Source organism: Aquarana catesbeiana, linkage group LG05 (genome assembly GCF_042186555.1).
Source record: "Aquarana catesbeiana isolate 2022-GZ linkage group LG05, ASM4218655v1, whole genome shotgun sequence".
Classification (NCBI taxonomy): Eukaryota; Metazoa; Chordata; class Amphibia; order Anura; family Ranidae; genus Aquarana; species Aquarana catesbeiana.
In genome coordinates, this window is record NC_133328.1 from 73,435,759 (window position 1) to 73,453,931 (window position 18,173).

General features: G+C 41.7%; 1 protein-coding gene across 2 annotated transcripts in view; it reads right to left on the reverse strand.

Moving 5' to 3' along the window:
- CUL2 (cullin 2) overlaps positions 1–18,173 on the reverse strand; it is a 163,237-nt gene that overhangs the window by 89,287 nt on the left and 55,777 nt on the right. For both annotated transcript variants that reach the window (XM_073629885.1, XM_073629884.1), the window contains exons 3-9: positions 17,768–17,870; positions 11,624–11,718; positions 9,126–9,231; positions 6,880–6,962; positions 4,304–4,400; positions 619–729; positions 308–470 (exon numbers count right to left, since the gene is read on the reverse strand). In XM_073629885.1, the coding sequence (XP_073485986.1) occupies positions 308–470; positions 619–729; positions 4,304–4,400; positions 6,880–6,962; positions 9,126–9,231; positions 11,624–11,718; positions 17,768–17,870 (758 nt within the window). The remainder of the gene's footprint in view (positions 1–307; positions 471–618; positions 730–4,303; positions 4,401–6,879; positions 6,963–9,125; positions 9,232–11,623; positions 11,719–17,767; positions 17,871–18,173) is intronic.

An 18,173-nucleotide genomic window follows, 5' to 3' on the forward strand; every position in this document is an offset into this window, starting at 1 on the left:
TTAGACCATTTTGGCATACGGTAGCACTGCATCTTTCTGATGATCTCATATGCAGCAATGAGGTGCTCATGGATAGGTTACATGAAGCCTATTCAAAGTTTAGATCTAGTTTAATGCTCTTCAACAAACTATGGTATAAGGTCGTCAGCCATTTTTTCTGGGTTCTATACACTTCTGTTTACCTCTGGCTCTTCTATTCGTTCTGTTCATTTTACTACCAGAACTCTACAGATAAATCATTAGCCTGCCAAATCCCCTTCAAAACCCACTGGTGGTGTCTGTCCTATAACCCTTACTGGACACTTACCATCTCTCCTTTCTTGTCTAATGATATTGTGACATTCTGCATGTAGAAACTGCAAGTGGTCGGCGACCATTCTCTGTTGGCATTCGTGAATCACTTTACTATATGAACTGGGGTTTAAATACTTCCTACATCGCATCTCTTCATCTTTTAATCTACCTAAAATCTGCAGAGAAACAGAAAACATTGGTGAGCTAAACACTATATAACAGATATATAGATACTGTATAACAAAATCAGAACAAAGCACCCTCCTAATCTCCAATCATTTATCTGAAATCTAAAGTCTGAACAGAATGAACAGCAAAGCTTACCTTTTCCATATACTGTGAGCAGTTTGATTCTTGTAATAAATTTGACGCCTCTTGTTTGTAATACTCCCCTGTTTCAGCCAGAAAAGGCCACTCAAAAATTTCTTGATAAAACTGAAAGAGAACATGGCATGAGCAAAGGCAAAAAACATTTTTAGTCATTTATATAAGGCTGAGATATTATTTGATACTTTATAGCAGCCTCTCTCAACCGGTGTGCCTCGGCACACTAGGGTGCCGCCAGAGGTCCTCAGGTGTGCCGCAGAATCAGGGGAGAGAAGGGCTGTCAGATGAGCCCAATCTTCCGATCCCCAGCCGAACTGTACATCAGCACTGTGCGGGAGCTCCGTCAGTTTTAGCAAAATGAACGTAAAGGTAAGGGGAGTGAGCTGTGCGCTCTGCTACCCAATACAGTGCAGTACCCGGCTGTGTGAAGGAAAGGTATTGTACTAAAACTTTTAAAAGGGCTTTAAACGTGTGTGTGCGCATGTGTATGCATGTATGTACACATGTTTATGTACATGTGTGTGTACATGTGTGTGAGTCTGTATGTGTGCATATATACAGGTAAAAGCCAGTAAATTAGAATATTTTGAAAAACTTGATTTATTTCAGTAATTGCATTCAAAAGGTGTAACTTGTACATTATATTTATTCATTGCACACAGACTGATGCATTCAAATGTTTATTTCATTTAATTTTGATGATTTGAAGTGGCAACAAATGAAAATCCAAAATTCCGTGTGTCACAAAATTAGAATATTACTTAAGGCTAATACAAAAAAGGGATTTTTTAGAAATGTTGGCCAACTGAAAAGTATGAAAATGAAAAATATGAGCATGTACAATACTCAATACTTGGTTGGAGCTCCTTTTGCCTCAATTACTGCATTAATGCGGCGTGGCATGGAGTCGATGAGTTTCTGGCACTGCTCAGGTGTTATGAGAGCCCAGGTTGCTCTGATAGTGGCCTTCAACTCTTCTGCGTTGTTGGGTCTGGCATTCTGCATCTTCCTTTTCACAATACCCCACAGATTTTCTATGGGGCTAAGGTCAGGGGAGTTGGCTGGCCAATTTAGAACAGAAATACCATGGTCCGTAAACCAGGCACGGGTAGATTTTGCGCTGTGTGCAGGCGCCAAGTCCTGTTGGAACCTGAAATCTCCATCTCCATAGAGCAGGTCAGCAGCAGGAAGCATGAAGTGCTCTAAAACTTGCTGGTAGACGGCTGCGTTGACCCTGGATCTCAGGAAACAGAGTGGACCGACACCAGCAGATGACATGGCACCCCAAACCATCACTGATGGTGGAAACTTTACACTAGACTTCAGGCAACGTGGATCCTGTGCCTCTCCTGTCTTCCTCCAGACTCTGGGACCTCGATTTCCAAAGGAAATGCAAAATTTGCTTTCGTCAGAAAACATGACTTTGGACCACTCAGCAGCAGTCCAGCTCTTTTTTTCCTTAGCCCAGGTGAGACGGTTTTCGCGCTGTTTCTTGGTCAACAGTGGCTTGACACGAGGTATGCGGCAGTTGAAACCCATGTCTTTCAAGCGTCTCTTGGTGGTGGATCTTGAAGCACTGACTCCAGCAGCTGTCCACTCCTTGTGAATCTCCCCCACATTTTTGAATGGGTTTTTTTTCACAATCTTGAGTAGGGCGCGGTGATCCCTATCGCTTGTACACTTTTTCTGACCACAGTTTTTCCTTCCCTTTGCCTCTCTATTAATGTGTTTGGACACAGAGCTCTGAGAACAGCCAGCCTCTTCAGCAATAACCTTTTGTGTCTTTCCCTCCTTGTGCAATGTGTCGATGGTCGCCTTTTGGACAGCTGTCAAATCTGAAGTCTTCCCCATGTTTGTGTAGGCTTCAGAACTGGACTGAGAGACCATTTAAAGCCCTTTGCAGGTGTTTTGAGTTAATCAGCTGATTAGTTTGTGGCACCAGGTGTCTTCAAAATTTAACCCTTACACAATATTCTAATTTTGTGACACACGGAATTTTGGATTTTCATTTGTTGCCACTTCAAATCATCAAAATTAAATGAAATAAACATTTGAATGCATCAGTCTGTGTGCAATGAATAAATATAATGTACAAGTTACACCTTTTGAATGCAATTACTGAAATAAATCAAGTTTTTCAAAATATTCTAATTTACTGGCTTTTACCTGTATGTGTGTGTGCGCTCACATGTGTCTGTATGTGTGCATGTATATGCATGTGTGTGTGTGTACATGTGTATGTAACTTTTAATACTGACCCCCCTATTCCTGTACTGTCAGGGCTTGTTTGTGATAGCAGCAAAGACTGCTGCTTCTCTGAAAAGCAATACATGCTCAGATCGCTTTTCAGAGGCATTTAGCAGGCGGTAAAGAGGCAATTAGTGTTGTAGTGGTTAGCACTCTCGCCTAGCAGCAAAAAGGGTCGCTGGTTCGAATCCCAACCACAATACTACCTTCCTCGAGTTTGCATGTTCTCCTTGTGCCTGTGTGGGTTTCCTCCGGGTACTCCGGTTTCCTCCCACACTCCAAAGACATGCTTGGTAGGTTAATTGGCTTCTGTCCAAAATTGGCCCTAGTATATGAATGTGAGTTGGGGACCTAGGATTGTGGGCTCCTTGAGGGTAGGGACCGATGTGAGTGTGCAATGTATGTGTGGAGCGCTGTGTAAATTGACGGCGCTATATACCTTAAATAAATAAATAATATAATAGATGAGCATCTTAATGAGACACAATGTACAGGGATAGGGACAATTGTAGACACGCACCCACACTCACTCAGGTTGAACTGGTGTCTTTATTCAACCTTGCCAACTATGTAACATGTTGCCTCCTCACCACCTGTTCTAAGCCTGTAAATGCAGCATCACCACACCGCAACCGCATGCAATGCACACAGTTGTGGGGTGGTTTCAGTGCAGCCCTATTCACCCTGGGTATACCTCCAGCTGCAGCCACAGCATGTGGACACTTCCCAGCTGCTGCCTCTGCAGCCTAAGGGGGAGCAGTTGGGGGATGGTAAAAACAGCTCAACCATGTAGTTTTACCACCCCTCCAACCTGACATGTGAACAAGCCCTTGGTTCACACCTGTGTGGATATGTACTGCGTGTAGGGTAGGGGTCTCCAATTCTTTTGCAATGTGTGTCTATGGGGGAGGGGGATGTAAATGGATATACATCCACTTACATCTGACTTCCATTTATGTCCATAAAATAAAACTGGAAAAGGTTTAATGTCCTTTTCTGTCTGTAAACTCATGCTATTCATTTATGATTGTTTTTAGGCAAGAAACATATATTTTTTGCTTATACTTTTGTCCACTTATGACTATTTTCTTCAACAAAGGAAAAAAAAAATAGAAAAATGGATGCACTTTATAATGATGTAAACTGCACTTTATTGAAGATGCGTGTATAAACTAATGTAAGAGGATTTAATTTGAATGCAATTGTCGAGACAACCAACGCTGATTTAAGGGCCCTTTCACGTGGGTGTTCAGTCTGGATCCATCTATCAGTTTTTCAGACAGATGTAAAAACTGATCTCATTCAGTTTTCTTCCCATTTTTATAAATCAGTGAGGGAAGTGATGAAGCTTGTGTAAAAGGAGAGAAAACCCTAAACCACTGTGTTGCTCTACAATTTATATGAACACAGTCAATCAATAAAAGGAATCACATACCTTTAAGGGAAATTTTTTCTTATACTGTTCAACATGAACAAAGGAGTTGATAACCCCGTGGATTACTTTTTGATTTGGGTTTTCCCCACATCGATCACTGGGGGAAGAAAAAAATAAATAAATCCATGAAAACAGCAAATTCAAAACCTGAGGAGTTACACATAAGAACTTCAATTAAAACAAATATAAGCTATGTAACCATCACAATTTTTGTATAGCATTAAAGCCCAACTCCAGGCAAGAAGAGTTTTACCATGCAGTGGGTCCGGGCACGGGTCAACTGTTGGGTTTTTTTTTCTAGTGAGGTGGTAAAAGCTTATACTCACCTGAGCCTTTGTTCCGCCTGAAAGACAGCGCTCCCCATGGTCCAGCGGTGGGCTGTTCATGGTTTTTGGAGCCTGCTCTGGCTTGATGACGTCAGGAGCAGTCCACAATTCAAGATTGCTGGAGCATGGGGATGCCAAACCTGTCTTGTGCTGGGAGGAACAGAGGATTAGGTAGGAAAGTTCCCTTTTTCCTAGACCAGGGGTCTCCAAACTGCGGCCCGAGGGCCAGATGGGGCCCTTTGCTAGCCTTTAATCGGCCCTTGGGGCACAATTGCTCCCACTGATATGAGGCACTATTCCTCCCACTGACACCAACAATGGGGCACTATAGCCTCCAGCGATACCAATGATGGGAAACTATGCCTCCTAATAGGAGGAATCCCATCCTCCCATCCCATCCTCCTATTGACGACCAACCCTGAGGCCATATTAATTCTCACTGATGCTAGGCCCGTGACATTTTCTGCCCTTGCTGGCCTCAATCTGGCCCTCCTAAAGTCTGAAGGACAATAAAGTGGCCCTTTGCTTGAAAAGTTTGGAGACCCCTGCCCCAGATAAAACAAGCAGTTAATGTGTGCAGTGCGGGCACAGCCTCACTAAATGGGGAAAACTTTTTTTTTGCCTGGAGATGGGCTTTAAAATAAAATTAACAATTCACAGGAGGAAGCCATACTGTATCATAAAATGTGACTAGCAACTGAAGGTAATATCAACATTCAAATTTTTTAAACAGATTATTACTGAAAGGATGGACAAAAAAACCTAGAGACTCATAACCAGTACCATCTACTTTGGTGCTAAAAAGAAGTCTCCAAGAACACTACAGTTTCATTGTGGGGTGTTTGGAGATGTACTGGGGATCCTTTATACACATCTTCTGGTCCTGCCCAGCAATTAAAAACTACTGGTCACAAGTACTATCTGTAATACAAGAAGTGGTGGGAATAGATATAGCCCCCAACTCGGCAGATATGCCTTCTAGGCTTAGTAGAAGAATTAGCCCCCAAGATAGCGGAGAGAACTCTGATAGGACTCCTGATTTTCTATGCCAGGAAAATGATCACTCTCTGCTGGAAAAACATGCCTCGTCGTCCATATTGCTATGGAAAATACATGTCAATAAAGTAATACCACTCTATAAGGAAACCTACCAAAATAGAGGATGCCCCAAAAAATACGATAGAGTGTGGGCCAAATGATTAGCTGAGGCCTCCACGGCAACCGCAGACTGATTGAGCATGTACATAATACCACTCTATGGGTGGATGTGATTTTGATACATTGGGTGACTTTTTTGTATTGTAATCTCTGATATGGGTTTATTTGATATCTATTATTGCCCCTTGGGTCTCGACTGAAAGATTTGATCCTTAGATATTTCAGTTGAGCAGGAGCCAATACAGCACTAGGTTGTGTGTTTATTCTTTTCTTGTGGATGTCCTACAACTGTATGTTACTAATGATGGAAGCAGCCCAATTGCCAGCTGGCACTGACCCCTGGCGTGGGTCTAGTCCCAATGCTGTGGCAGGTTTACAGTTGTTTGTCTGTTTGTATAAAAAGATTTTCAAAAAAAAAATACTTGAATATAATTTATACTTGAATAGAACTTTTTTTTTTTTTTTTTTTTTAAACCAGATTTTAGTGTCACTTTAATTTTCCCAAAAATACCATGCCTCATCTACAGCAGAACATCCGCAAAGTCAGCAAAAGTTCTGCTAGGAGCACAATGCTATGACCCTTGTAGCATGAAAACACTCTTCTGTGCACCATGCTGATTTAGCTTCACTTTTCCGGCCAATGCGCTCAAACTAGCCACTAAAGCCTGGTATACACCAGTAGTTTTTTTTTTTTTCGTTTAAACCATTATGGCTGAACGAAAAAAAAAAAATCTGACAGCTCAGGAGGAGCCGCTGTATTAACTATTCAACATTTGTAAAAGCGATCTCCCCTGCTGTTATATTGTGTTCTGACAGGGGCACGGCCCCCGCCAGAACATGCCGGTCAGCGCTCTCAGCCATTGGCTGAGAATGCCGATAGGGAGCAAGTCAGCAGAGCTCTTTCAGTCATGCTCCTTTGACAGAAGCCGCCCGAATGGCTGGGTTTTGTTGGACCAACTCCAGTACACATGGGCCGAATGTCGGACGGTTTCTTTTTAATCATCCGATGCCGCCCAACATTCCGCACATACATTTATGTATGCATTTGTTATTTTGCTGTGGAGTAGAAAATGACTAACTAAATGTACCTACCTTTTAATCTCTCTAAGAAGCATTCTAAGGAGGGTGCCCTGCAGTGGTTCAATCATCAACTTCCTCCATAGATCTAGTGCTAACTGCAAAACATGAAATAATATTAATCTGGATAACCAACAACTCAGTTTGTAACCAATATCATAAGAACAAGCTTGTATGGTTAACAACATTTTAGTAATGACAGCATTAGTTCTGGTAGACCTAGTCCACTTTACAACAAAGAAGATAAATAAATATTACAAAAAGTATGTATACTCACTATTTTATAAAAGAACAAGTCAAAAATTGTTTATTTATGTGTCTGAAGTTTAAATCTGGGTTTACAAATCGAAATCCATCAACAGCACAGGTAAGACTTAATATGCACATAAAACGCACATCGGGTAAATGCTGATGGCGTCTGCATTGGCGTTTACCCGGAAATACACTTGCACCACTCCTCAGATACAAATGTGCCAGGTTTACCCGGCTTGTACAGTTATTTTCATTTATTGGCTGCTCTACACAGCATGTGCAGTTCTCTAGGTGCCAGAAAGCACCAGGGATTTTAAAAATCAGCGCACAGGAGCTGGTAAGTGTCAACATGCATGGGACCTATAGCCAGCCATAGTTGGATTGAATCTGGGGCGGTTCAGCAGGGACCAGACAATATTTGATCTATCTATGAGCAGGCTGGTTATATCCAAGTCAATCCATCGATCGACTTGGGTACAAACTAGTCTGTTGGATTTTTTTTTTTCGATTACTGCTGGTGGCTATAGTGAGCGGCTTGCGGTAAAACCCACTTTTCTAATGACTCCAGATGGCCTATTGAAACTATAAGGAAAAAATATTTCTATTTGGGTCCTTATTGGAAAGGCTGATCATCACTGCTCATTGGCAGGTGTGCCTTCTGTAGTGCCTCCAAGGCCTTCACTACTCAGCTCCCTTTCTCATCCTGTCTCTGGAAATCCTCTGATAAGGGTAGCCAAAGAAGGCCAAGACACTTGGGGGTAATGTATGAATTTGAACTACACAGTAATTTTTTCCCCATCAGAGCTGGAGCCACAGGTATCCAAAAACTGCCCGCTCATCTGTATTTTTATGTACCTGATCTTACACAGCGCTCTTCCTTCTGCCAATGCTAACATGAAAGCTTACATTAATCCACATACAGACTACAATACCAGAATTAATGCAATAATTTTGCAAGTAAAAAAATGTGCAATTAATATATTTTTTTTTTTTTTTTAACACTGAAGCCGGCAAAGCTGTAGACACTGATCATGGTGGGTGCAGTGTCAGGCTTCTGCAGGCACTGCTGACAGCTCTCTGCCATTACCTTAGTACAAGCAGATAGTTACTGCGGGAAGGGTCTATGGACTACCATGGTGCTAATGAGAACCCTCAGTTCAAGCCATATGCAATTTGTGACAGATGGGACTTGTAGTTTCTTCATTCACAGATGTCTGTGGATGATGTGGATGTGTGGGCGAAGCCCCGCAGACTTGCGCTGTTTTTAAAAGTGTGATGGGTGTGGAGAAAAGAACTCCTGCCCGCTGTCACAGGGAAGGAGGGATACTAAACATGTTACGCCCTAAATATGGGTATAACATGAGACATGTTCAGAAGGTGACCTTAACCTTTAAGGGTAAAGTTACAGACTATTTATTTTGTTCATTAGAGGGTGTCACCGTGTGGTGGCCACTGCCATCTGGGAGATGAAACATACAAAAAATGCAGACAGATAGGTGGAAAACATCAGGAAAACCTAAATTTGAGATACATGTATGAACTGGCATTCCTATCTGCTGGTAGGATAGCCAGGGCCTTACAACATGATGTTCTACACTGGAAATTAATTATATCAGAAATATGAAGAAACGGTCAGGAAAAAAGGTGGAGTGATGCTATGCAATCAACTAATGCAGTACTGGAAAATAACATCACTCCACATGGTCAGATTTTATCTGTTAATTGCCAAATTAAGCCTATAGCTCAGTGATGGCGAACCTTGGCACCCCAGATGTTTTGGAACTACTTTTCCCATGATGCTCAACTACACTGCAGTGTGTGAGCATCATGAGAAATGTAGTTCCAAAACATCTGGCGTGCCAAGGTTCTCCATCACCGATATAGTTAAATTAAATGCTGCATGACACTAAATTCACATCAGCCAGGAATGTTGAAAATGTCTGCACTTTGATTTATTGGGCTTTTGGCGTTTTTAGCATATGATAACCATAGTCTAAAAGAATACCCACCTCTCCTATTTCCATCAGTGGCTCATTCATATCCACACCGCCATAGCCGTACTGCAGGTCAGCTTCTGTCAGCTTGTTCTTCTTAATGAACTGTGTGTTAAGGTACCTGCAGAAGAGGAGGAATGACTATTAGCAATAAGAATCCGCTTCACTGCAAACCCCAGAGCAGCAGCTGCTGATTATGATCACAGATGGGCACAGTGCTTCACAGAGGCCCCTAATGTATTGCTGGGCCAAATGTACAACATGGCAGACACAGGTTAAGACAGAGATGATGAGATGTACACAGAGTTGCTACAATTCATACACTCCCAGCTGCAAAGTTTTTAAAGCTGTAAACGTAGGCTACATTCACACCGGCAATTAGGGCTGTTGTAAATAGTAGCGGCAAGAATGTTAGATTTCTGCTGCAGCCTTTAGCAGGTAGGTGCGGTCCCCAACCCTGTTCACTATGACAGGTCACCGGCCGCAGCTATTGACGGCTCTCTTCACAGCCAGCGATTACCTGCAGTGGATGCACACAAAGTGCGCCCAGCAGCGATCACCGCAGAGAATCACTGTTTGTTTGCATAGCAGAATAGCTGTGGCTGCTGGTGACCTGTTATAGTGAACAGGGCCAGCGGCCGGACTTGCCTGCTGCAAGCTGCAGCAGAAATCCCAGATCCCTGACGCCATTATTCGTAACAGCCCTAATCGTCAGTGTGTATTTAGTGTTGATCCTTCACAATAAAAATAAACCTGAGCCAAACTGCTTATACCATATTAATGAAATACATATGAAGTATACTTGTATTTACATTTTTAAAAGATCACACATGTATAGTTTTGTCTGCGGCGTATGGCCTTCATTACTGTTGATTGTTGTTATAAAAGATTTATATCGCACCTAATCCTTTGCAATGCAAATGTACTGCTCAGGCCTGACTGACTGTAACCAATGTACTCTAAACTTGGCAGAGACTTCAACCAAGCAGTCATTGAAAGCCACATTATTACAATTGCTACTAGGAGTAACAAATAGGTAAAAAAAAAATTTACATAAAAATATAATAAAATCAAACATTACAATATATTGTATGTTTGTATATTGTATGTTGTTATATTGTAATATAAATAATATTAATAATAATAAATTAAAATTCAACGTCACTGAGATTCCACGATAGCATTCTTTGTTTCCAAATTGGGATTAACACCTACTTTATAATTGTTATATTTTTTTCTCAATCACGTAGCATAAACCTGAATATTAAATAAAAATTGCTGCTAAGGTGAAAAAATATCTGACAATAACGCCCCCCCACCCCGTTTTACTTGCCTGACCCCTCGAAAGTCCCGCGCTCACCCCCGACATCCTCTTCGTTGCTCAGCCTGGCCGTTGATTGGCTAGAGTGGATGGATTGAAAGCAGCGCAGCCATTGGCTCGCGCTGCTGTCAATCACATCCAATGATGAAGCGCTCCGGGGGCGAGGCCGAGTGATAGGCTATGGCCACCGGCTGTATCACGGGAGCGTGCCCACAAGCACTCAACACCATGCGAGAGAGCTTGCATGAAAGTGTTGAGTCCTTGCGGGGGGGAGCCAAGACAGCCGCAGAGGGACCCCAGAAGACCAGGTTCGGGGCCACTCTGTGCAAAACGAGCTGCACAGTGGAGGTAAGTATAACATGTTTGTTATTTAAAAAAAAAAAAAGTTATCTTTAGTGATCCTTTAACCTTGCACACAGCTGTAAACATCAAACTTTGAGCGCTGAAACTTACTGTCCCTCTGGGAGTACTGAGATCACTGGAAGTCGCTTGACTTGCAAGGAGCTATATAACAAAGCAGTAGCCAGACACAGGACATTTACAGAGTCTTTTCTTTTTGTGTTTTTTTTTTTTTTTTTTATTTTAAAGTTCTGAAGTTCGGCTTTAAAATATTTTTAGGTGAATAGAACACAAACATAGTGGTGGTGGTGGAGAGTGGTCACTGAAATTTCACTACAAGAGTGGAAATACACTTAAAAAATGTTTTGGCTATAGAAACACTTTAAAGAGCAAGGCATGGTTAGAGAACAGATCAGATTTTTTTTTTTTTTTGCTATGGGTCCCATTAGAGATTTCTTTTCATTTCCAGTGCAAGGACATAGCAGGAAGTGAAAGGAAAACTCTCCTAAGTGAGGGTAAAGTCTTTGTTGTCAGTGAAAACAGTTTTCCCCTTTGGAAGCTGTGTCCTTGCCTACTATTTCAGCGTCAATTGCAGGATAAACAGAGGAGGGTAAATGTCTAGGCTGGGTACACAGAAAGCAATAAAAACATAACAGAAGTCCCTTAGAATGGGGTGAGGAGCTAGAAGTATGGCATTCATAACTACAGACAGTGGAAAAGAGGAAAGAAAGCGAATTCTATTTTATGCAATTTTTCTGCCATCGCTTCACCAAAAAGCACACAGCAAATCAAAAAGCTAGCTATTGTAGTCAATGTAAAAATGTTGGGGCCACAGAGTTCCAATCATATTTACCTATATAAACAGTCCATGTAGTCCGCTCCTCGACTGTATTCCTCCCAGAACTTGTGATAGACTACCAGAACTTGTTCTGCTGAATCCAACACTTTCTAAGAAAAACAAATCAATAAATAGATCTGCTGATGAAAAACATTTGTCTACACTTTGAAGAAACAATATGCTTTGTGCATTTTGTTTATCTAGACTTAGCAAATGACAATGGTCTCAATTCACAAAGCTTTAACACAAGGACAAGGATCTTTATTATCTTTATTTTCAGCCTTGTGACTAATGTTCAAGTCTTATTGGATCCACCTGAAAAAGCTAATCCTGGTGTGTTAGCTTTATGAATTGCGTCTATTGTCAGAAAGATTCTAAAGGCAAGTTTAGCAAATACAGTCATAATAAAATCTACATACAACCCATGGAAACTCATGACTTTTTCAACATATCTGAACCGCTAAACATCACATCTTTTTTTCAAACAATGTATAGATTATAATATCCAGCATCACTGGGATTTTTTTTGCTAGACACCATTATTTTGAGCACCTAAAAAGGTTTCTAACACTGCCATCTTTTTTTTAATACATTTTTCTTTGTATATGAAATCATTATATTTATTCACCCATTTTGAATTTTGCAGCACTGGTGCTTCTGGATACACTATCCAGCAGCGTTATTTATGAAATAGATGTTTAATGCTATTTCATATTTGCACATGTAGTGTTTTTGTTACAGCACTGGGGATCTATGCTTTAGCACCCAGTTAGGGTGATCCCAACCAAATGCTATCTATTACATCCATCACTGAAGACAGTATTGGTATGCTCAGCACCTATAAGTGAGATTGTGTATTTATCCAATCATTTTATTTTAAATTGCAGATTGTTCTTATTGATTTGTGGAGACATTTGGTGGAATCTTTGCACTTTGTTTGAATTAGTTGTGCTTAGAGGTAGCGCCACATTTTTTTGCTTCTTTATTAAATTTTTCCAAACAATACCCACAGATAGGGTGATATTCTTAACCACTATATGCCCTTAGAACATACCATACAGCCTCGGGTTGAAGTGGTGATACCGGGGATCATGGCTAAAGCTGCAGCTATACCAGTATAAACATTTGCAGCTGGCAATGGGCTCTCTCATAGAAGTGATCCCAAGTGTCTCTACAGCCACTGTATAACGTCTAAAAGACTCAGAAGGGAGCCCGCCGCCATTCCTGGGCTTTCTGGTGCAATTAGGGAATCCGGGACCACGGCTCCCAGGGGCGCCTCCTAAGAAGAGAAGGCAATACATCCATACGATCCACTCCTCTGACAAATGAAACCGGAAGCAATGAGGATTTGGTCATTTCTGGTTTTGGTTGGTTGTCTACAAGACGTTACTGGCTTGTAAACCATCTGTTTGGTTTGATTAGATGCTTTTGGAGGGCAGGAGAGAGATCTGCGGTCTAATAGACCCCTGATCTCTCAGTAAAGCGTACCACCCCATGCTCACGTGCAAATGCATATGTATTAAAAAAAAAAAAAAAAATCTTTTTGAATCATTTAGTCAACAAAAATATCATTAGATGGAATGCTGTACTAGATGCAATAGGCAAGTATATCATTGCCAGCAAAAGCTGGCATTGCTCCCTTTAGCAGAAATGGCTTCTTGCAGACGTTTTGTATACACAAACCAGTCTCTGATATTGATTCATTGAAGTCTTTGACAACTTCTCTATACAAAAATCCCCTAGTTGCAGGATGTTTATTTCCTTGCATTAATGGTTTCAAAACCCCCTACAAAATTTCAATGGAAATCATTTCGTAGTTTTACTAGGGGCAGTCCATAACCCTCTATTTCTTCCTTATAATCCACTGCTTGCTGGACCTGCAAGTGTGCTTTGAATCATTAACGTGCCAAAAGACTCATTTATACTTTGATATGATGCAGAGAGAATAGTTGATTTGAAGACTAAAGCAAGCCCATAACATTTCCACCACCATGCTTCACAATAGTTATGCAGTTCTTCTGAAATATTTTCTTCAGTTTGCAGCAAACATGTCTACTGTTATTGTGACCAACTGTATCTATGATCCATTAGTGTTCAGAACATTGTTTGAAAAATGCTTTCAGAAGGCCTGGTCTTTGCCTATATGTTCAATGGAAAACGGAATTCTTCATTTAATGTTCTTTTTGGGCAGCAAAAGCTTTTACACCACTCATGCAGGTTAAGCTGCAGTCTCTCTCTTACTGTAGATGAATGCACTTTGACTCCAACTGGTGGAAAAGTAACCAATACATCTGGCAATAAGATTTTGTGTCTCTTGTAGATTTCTTTAAGCATGGACAATTTTGCAGTTTAAGATCCACACTTATAGAACAATTATCTTTACAATGGAAAGATGGATTTCAAATGATTTGGCAATATATTTAAATTCTTGCCAGATGCATCCACAACTTTTCTTCTGAGGAACTTTGAGAACTCAATATATAACGGCATGAGGACACCACAGATGTCTGATATTTAAATAAGAAAGGAATCCATCTGCATACTCCCATAAGAGGTTCTAGTAAAAGCGAGAAAAAAATCCAATGGGACAGACAAAATTATAAAAATGTGACAATTAAAAAAAAAAAAAAAAACCCACACACACGTTTGCTAGTGTTTCATTTTGAGTAAAAATTATGCTAGGCATACACTGGAAGATTCTTGTATGAACAAAATCAACTTCAGAACGTTCATAAAGATTTTCAAATCATTATTGGGGTCAAAATCAACAGTGAATGAGGTTTTCGTTTAGGAAATTCCATTGATTCCAAAAGTGACAGACTACTTTAGAACGATATTTTTCAAATCTCTGATGGCACTATTGAATGTACTGGCAAGATTTTTTGGTAACTGCTATTCGTTAAAGTTTAAAATGCCTAAACTGTACTGAATGAAATACGTAGATTGCCATTACTGGACAATCCTTCTATAAATCCTAGTTGACCGACTGTTATTTTGAGACAATGGCTATAGCATTTTGTACATTAAATGTGTCTCAAAAAGTTATTTTTCATTTCAAGGTGGATGGTGGTAGGCTGAATTTTCCATACGTTTCCTACATCTCTTGAGGTTTCCAGCTGCTTGAACTCATTATGGAAGTCTTCCTGATGTTGTTTGAGTCTTTAGGTTTCTTTTGAATGCTTTAGGCCCCTTTCACACTGGGGCGGTTTGCAGGCGCTATTGCGCTAAAAATAGTGCCTTCAAACTGACCCGAAACAGCCGCTGCTGTCTCCCCAGTGTGAAAGCCCCGAGGGCTTTCACACTGGAGTGATGCGCTAGCAGGACGGGAAAAAAAGTCCTGCTAGCAGCATCTTCAGAGCGGTGTTATACACCGCTCCTGCCCATTGAAATCGACGGGACAGCGCAGAGGTGCTTTGCGGTGGTTTGTAACCCTTTCTCGGCTGCTAGCGGGGGGTAAAACCGCCCCACTAGCGGCCAAATACCGACGGCTTTACCGCCGACGCCGCCCCACTGTGAAAGGGGCCTTATAGAAATCCACACACACAACTAGAGCACTTTCACACCGGGGCGGGCATTGGCAGTAAAATGCCGCCATTTTTTTGCGGCACTTTTTGGACGCTAGCGGGGCACTTTCAACCCCCGCTAACAGTCAAAAAGGGTTAAAAGCGCCCGTAAAGCAGTGCTTTGCAGGTGCTGCCCATTCATTTCAATGGGCAGGGGCGCTTTGAGCGTCCTGCCACTGCACCGCTCTAGTGTGAAAGCACTTGGGCTTTCACACTGGAGTGAGAGGAGAGGCGCTATTTTTAACGCTATAGCGATTGTAAAGCGTCTCAGTGTGAAAGCAGCATTAGAGACTTCTTCCACTGGGTCATGGCATGTGGATGGACCTTAATTTATGCATTGCTACATATGTAGACTAATACACCTCACTAACCAATCCGTGACTGCTGCTCCTCTCTGCCAATCCTTTCACTGGCTTCCCCTGCCACACCGTATAAAATTCAAAATATTAACCACAACATACAAGGCCATGCACATCGCCCCTAGCTACATCACCAACCTCATCTGCAGATATCGCCCAAACCGACCCCTCTGCTCCTCCCAGGACCATCTGCTCTCTAGCTCCCTTGTTACCTCCCTGCCATGCTCGCCTTCAGGACTTCTCCAGAGCCTCTCCCATCCTCTGGAACTCCCTGCCTGGTATGTCCTATCAGCCCCTAACCTGTCCACCTTTTGTAGATCACTGAAAACTCATTTATTCAGGGAAGCCTATCCCACACCCACCTAAGAACTGTCCCCGAGCCACCCCCATCAAATCATCCCCCGCAGCTATTACCTTTTGTACCACCACCCCCTCCCTTTAGAATGTAAGCTCTACGAGCAGGGCCCTCCTGTCCCTTCTGTATTGAACTGTACAGTTGTCCCCCCTTCTACATTGTAAAGCGCTGCGTAAACTGTTGGTGCTATATACATTGTGTATTATATGTCCCATAGTTGGTAACCAAGACAGTTTTGAGTTAGAGACTGCACTTCACAGATGCGCCTGGATGGGGCAGTGTGGTTCAACATGTATTTCCAAATGTACATTACATTAGTACATTAGTTAAGAATGCTTAAAATATCGATTAATTGTGGCTCCTCGTTTAACGACCTGTTTGTTGGAATGGAACCTGGTCGTTAAGTGAGGAGAGCCTGTATGTAACAAATGCCTCTGTATTTAAACTGAAGATGTTGAACCTTTTTTTTTTTGCTTTTCTTGTGCTGACTAGCTGGAAAGTGTATCGGTGGAACTTCTTTATTGCTCTGTCTATTGCTCTGCCCATGTGCATCTTTGCACTTTTTGCTGGTTTTAGGCCTCTTTCACACATATATCTAGGTAGCTGCAGCTGCTGGATTCCTGCGTCCAGGCTTGGACAGCTGTCCCTAAGCTCAGCTAACCGATCTATGCGAGGCTACATGCTAACAGTGGTGGTCACTGTCACCCCACAATTAGTTTAAATAGGCTGAGGATCCACTGAGTTTTGAAATCCTCAGGAGGCCCTAAAATGATCTTAGCAGCTGCCATTGTTGCTTCACTGCATACGATGCAGAGCAACCCTATGAGGTCTTCAGGTGTCTTTAAGCAAAGTTGGGCTTCTGGTGTGTTATTGTAGGAGAGCTACCTTCTGGTAGCCTGCTCAATTTATGCCTAGATAGATGGATAGATAGATCTATCCAAGTTCTATAGTTGGGAACTGATATTGTAAGGAAAAGTTCCCCTTTGGGAACATGTTACATGTTCGACCCGATTTTATGGTGGAACATGTAGCATGTTCCCAGTGCTGCAGCTGCCACCCCCTCCTTCCCTGTGGCAGCAGTACAGAGAAGAAGTTCCCTATACTAGCTGCCAGTTTTTAAAAAGCAGCGCGTCCGTGCGGGGCTCCACCCACATGGCCCACAATTTATAAACAGAGCTCTGTGTATGAACGATCTAAAAGTCCGGACAACGGCTGACGGCTTGTATTTCTCAATGCACTACCACAACGCTGTGGTAGTTCATTGAGTCTTCCTGTCAGTGAGTATTGGCTTACCTGGGATAGACTGGTAAACAGATACACCAACAGTGTGGAGGAGACCTGCATGGGATCAGTGATCTCTTGATCGCTGACATGTTGGAACAAGTTACTAGGTTTTTTTTTGTGCGGACTATCTGGAAAGTGTGCTGGGGAATTTTTGTACAGTAATGTGGGTCATGGATTTGATAATTCAGAAGCAGACATCATACAGTTAAAGAACCAGAGATGTAAAAACTCAGTGGGTGATTCAACCTGCAAAATACCCTCTCCAAACGCATAGATGTGAACTGGCTCTTACTCTCAGTTACATTGTTAGGGGGAACTGAGACATGGATGGTGGAGAACTGAACTCACTATCCCTAGTAATTAATAGATTGGTAGGAAGACTGTTCTGCTGCGAAAGTTGCATTTATTATTATGGGTGGTAGCATAGCTGTAGTTTCTGTGCTTGTATGGAAGCGTAAAAAAAGTAGTTACCAAAGATCGTGGAATCATCATATGCTTTTCAGACAAATACTCCAGTTTTTGTGTCCAACTAAGCTGTTGTGCTTTTACATATGATATCAGTGCTACATATTCCACATTTTCACATGCAAGCCCTTACCGCGTGTTGCTGGAGAACATGATTTTCCAGAAAGGTTTTTGTTTCTGAATATAGTCTCTCCCCAAGTGGTTCTGGATAGGCAACACACAGTGCATAAATATCTCTGGATAGACACGTTAAAGATGCAAATTGAAAAACAGACTGTCAAAACAAAAAGTAAAAAGATTCAAATTCAAACATTTTTTGACAGTTAACAGATAAAGGACTTTTGACGGGTTGATTTACTAAAACTGGAGAGTGCAAAATCTGGTGCAAGCTGTGCATGGTAGCCAATCAGCTTCTACCTTCAGCTTGTTCAATTAAGCTTCGACAAAAAAAACCTGCAAGCTGATTGGTTTCTATATTGAGCTGCACTAGATTTTGCACTCTCCAGTTTTAATAAATCAACCCATATGTGTCAAGAGCT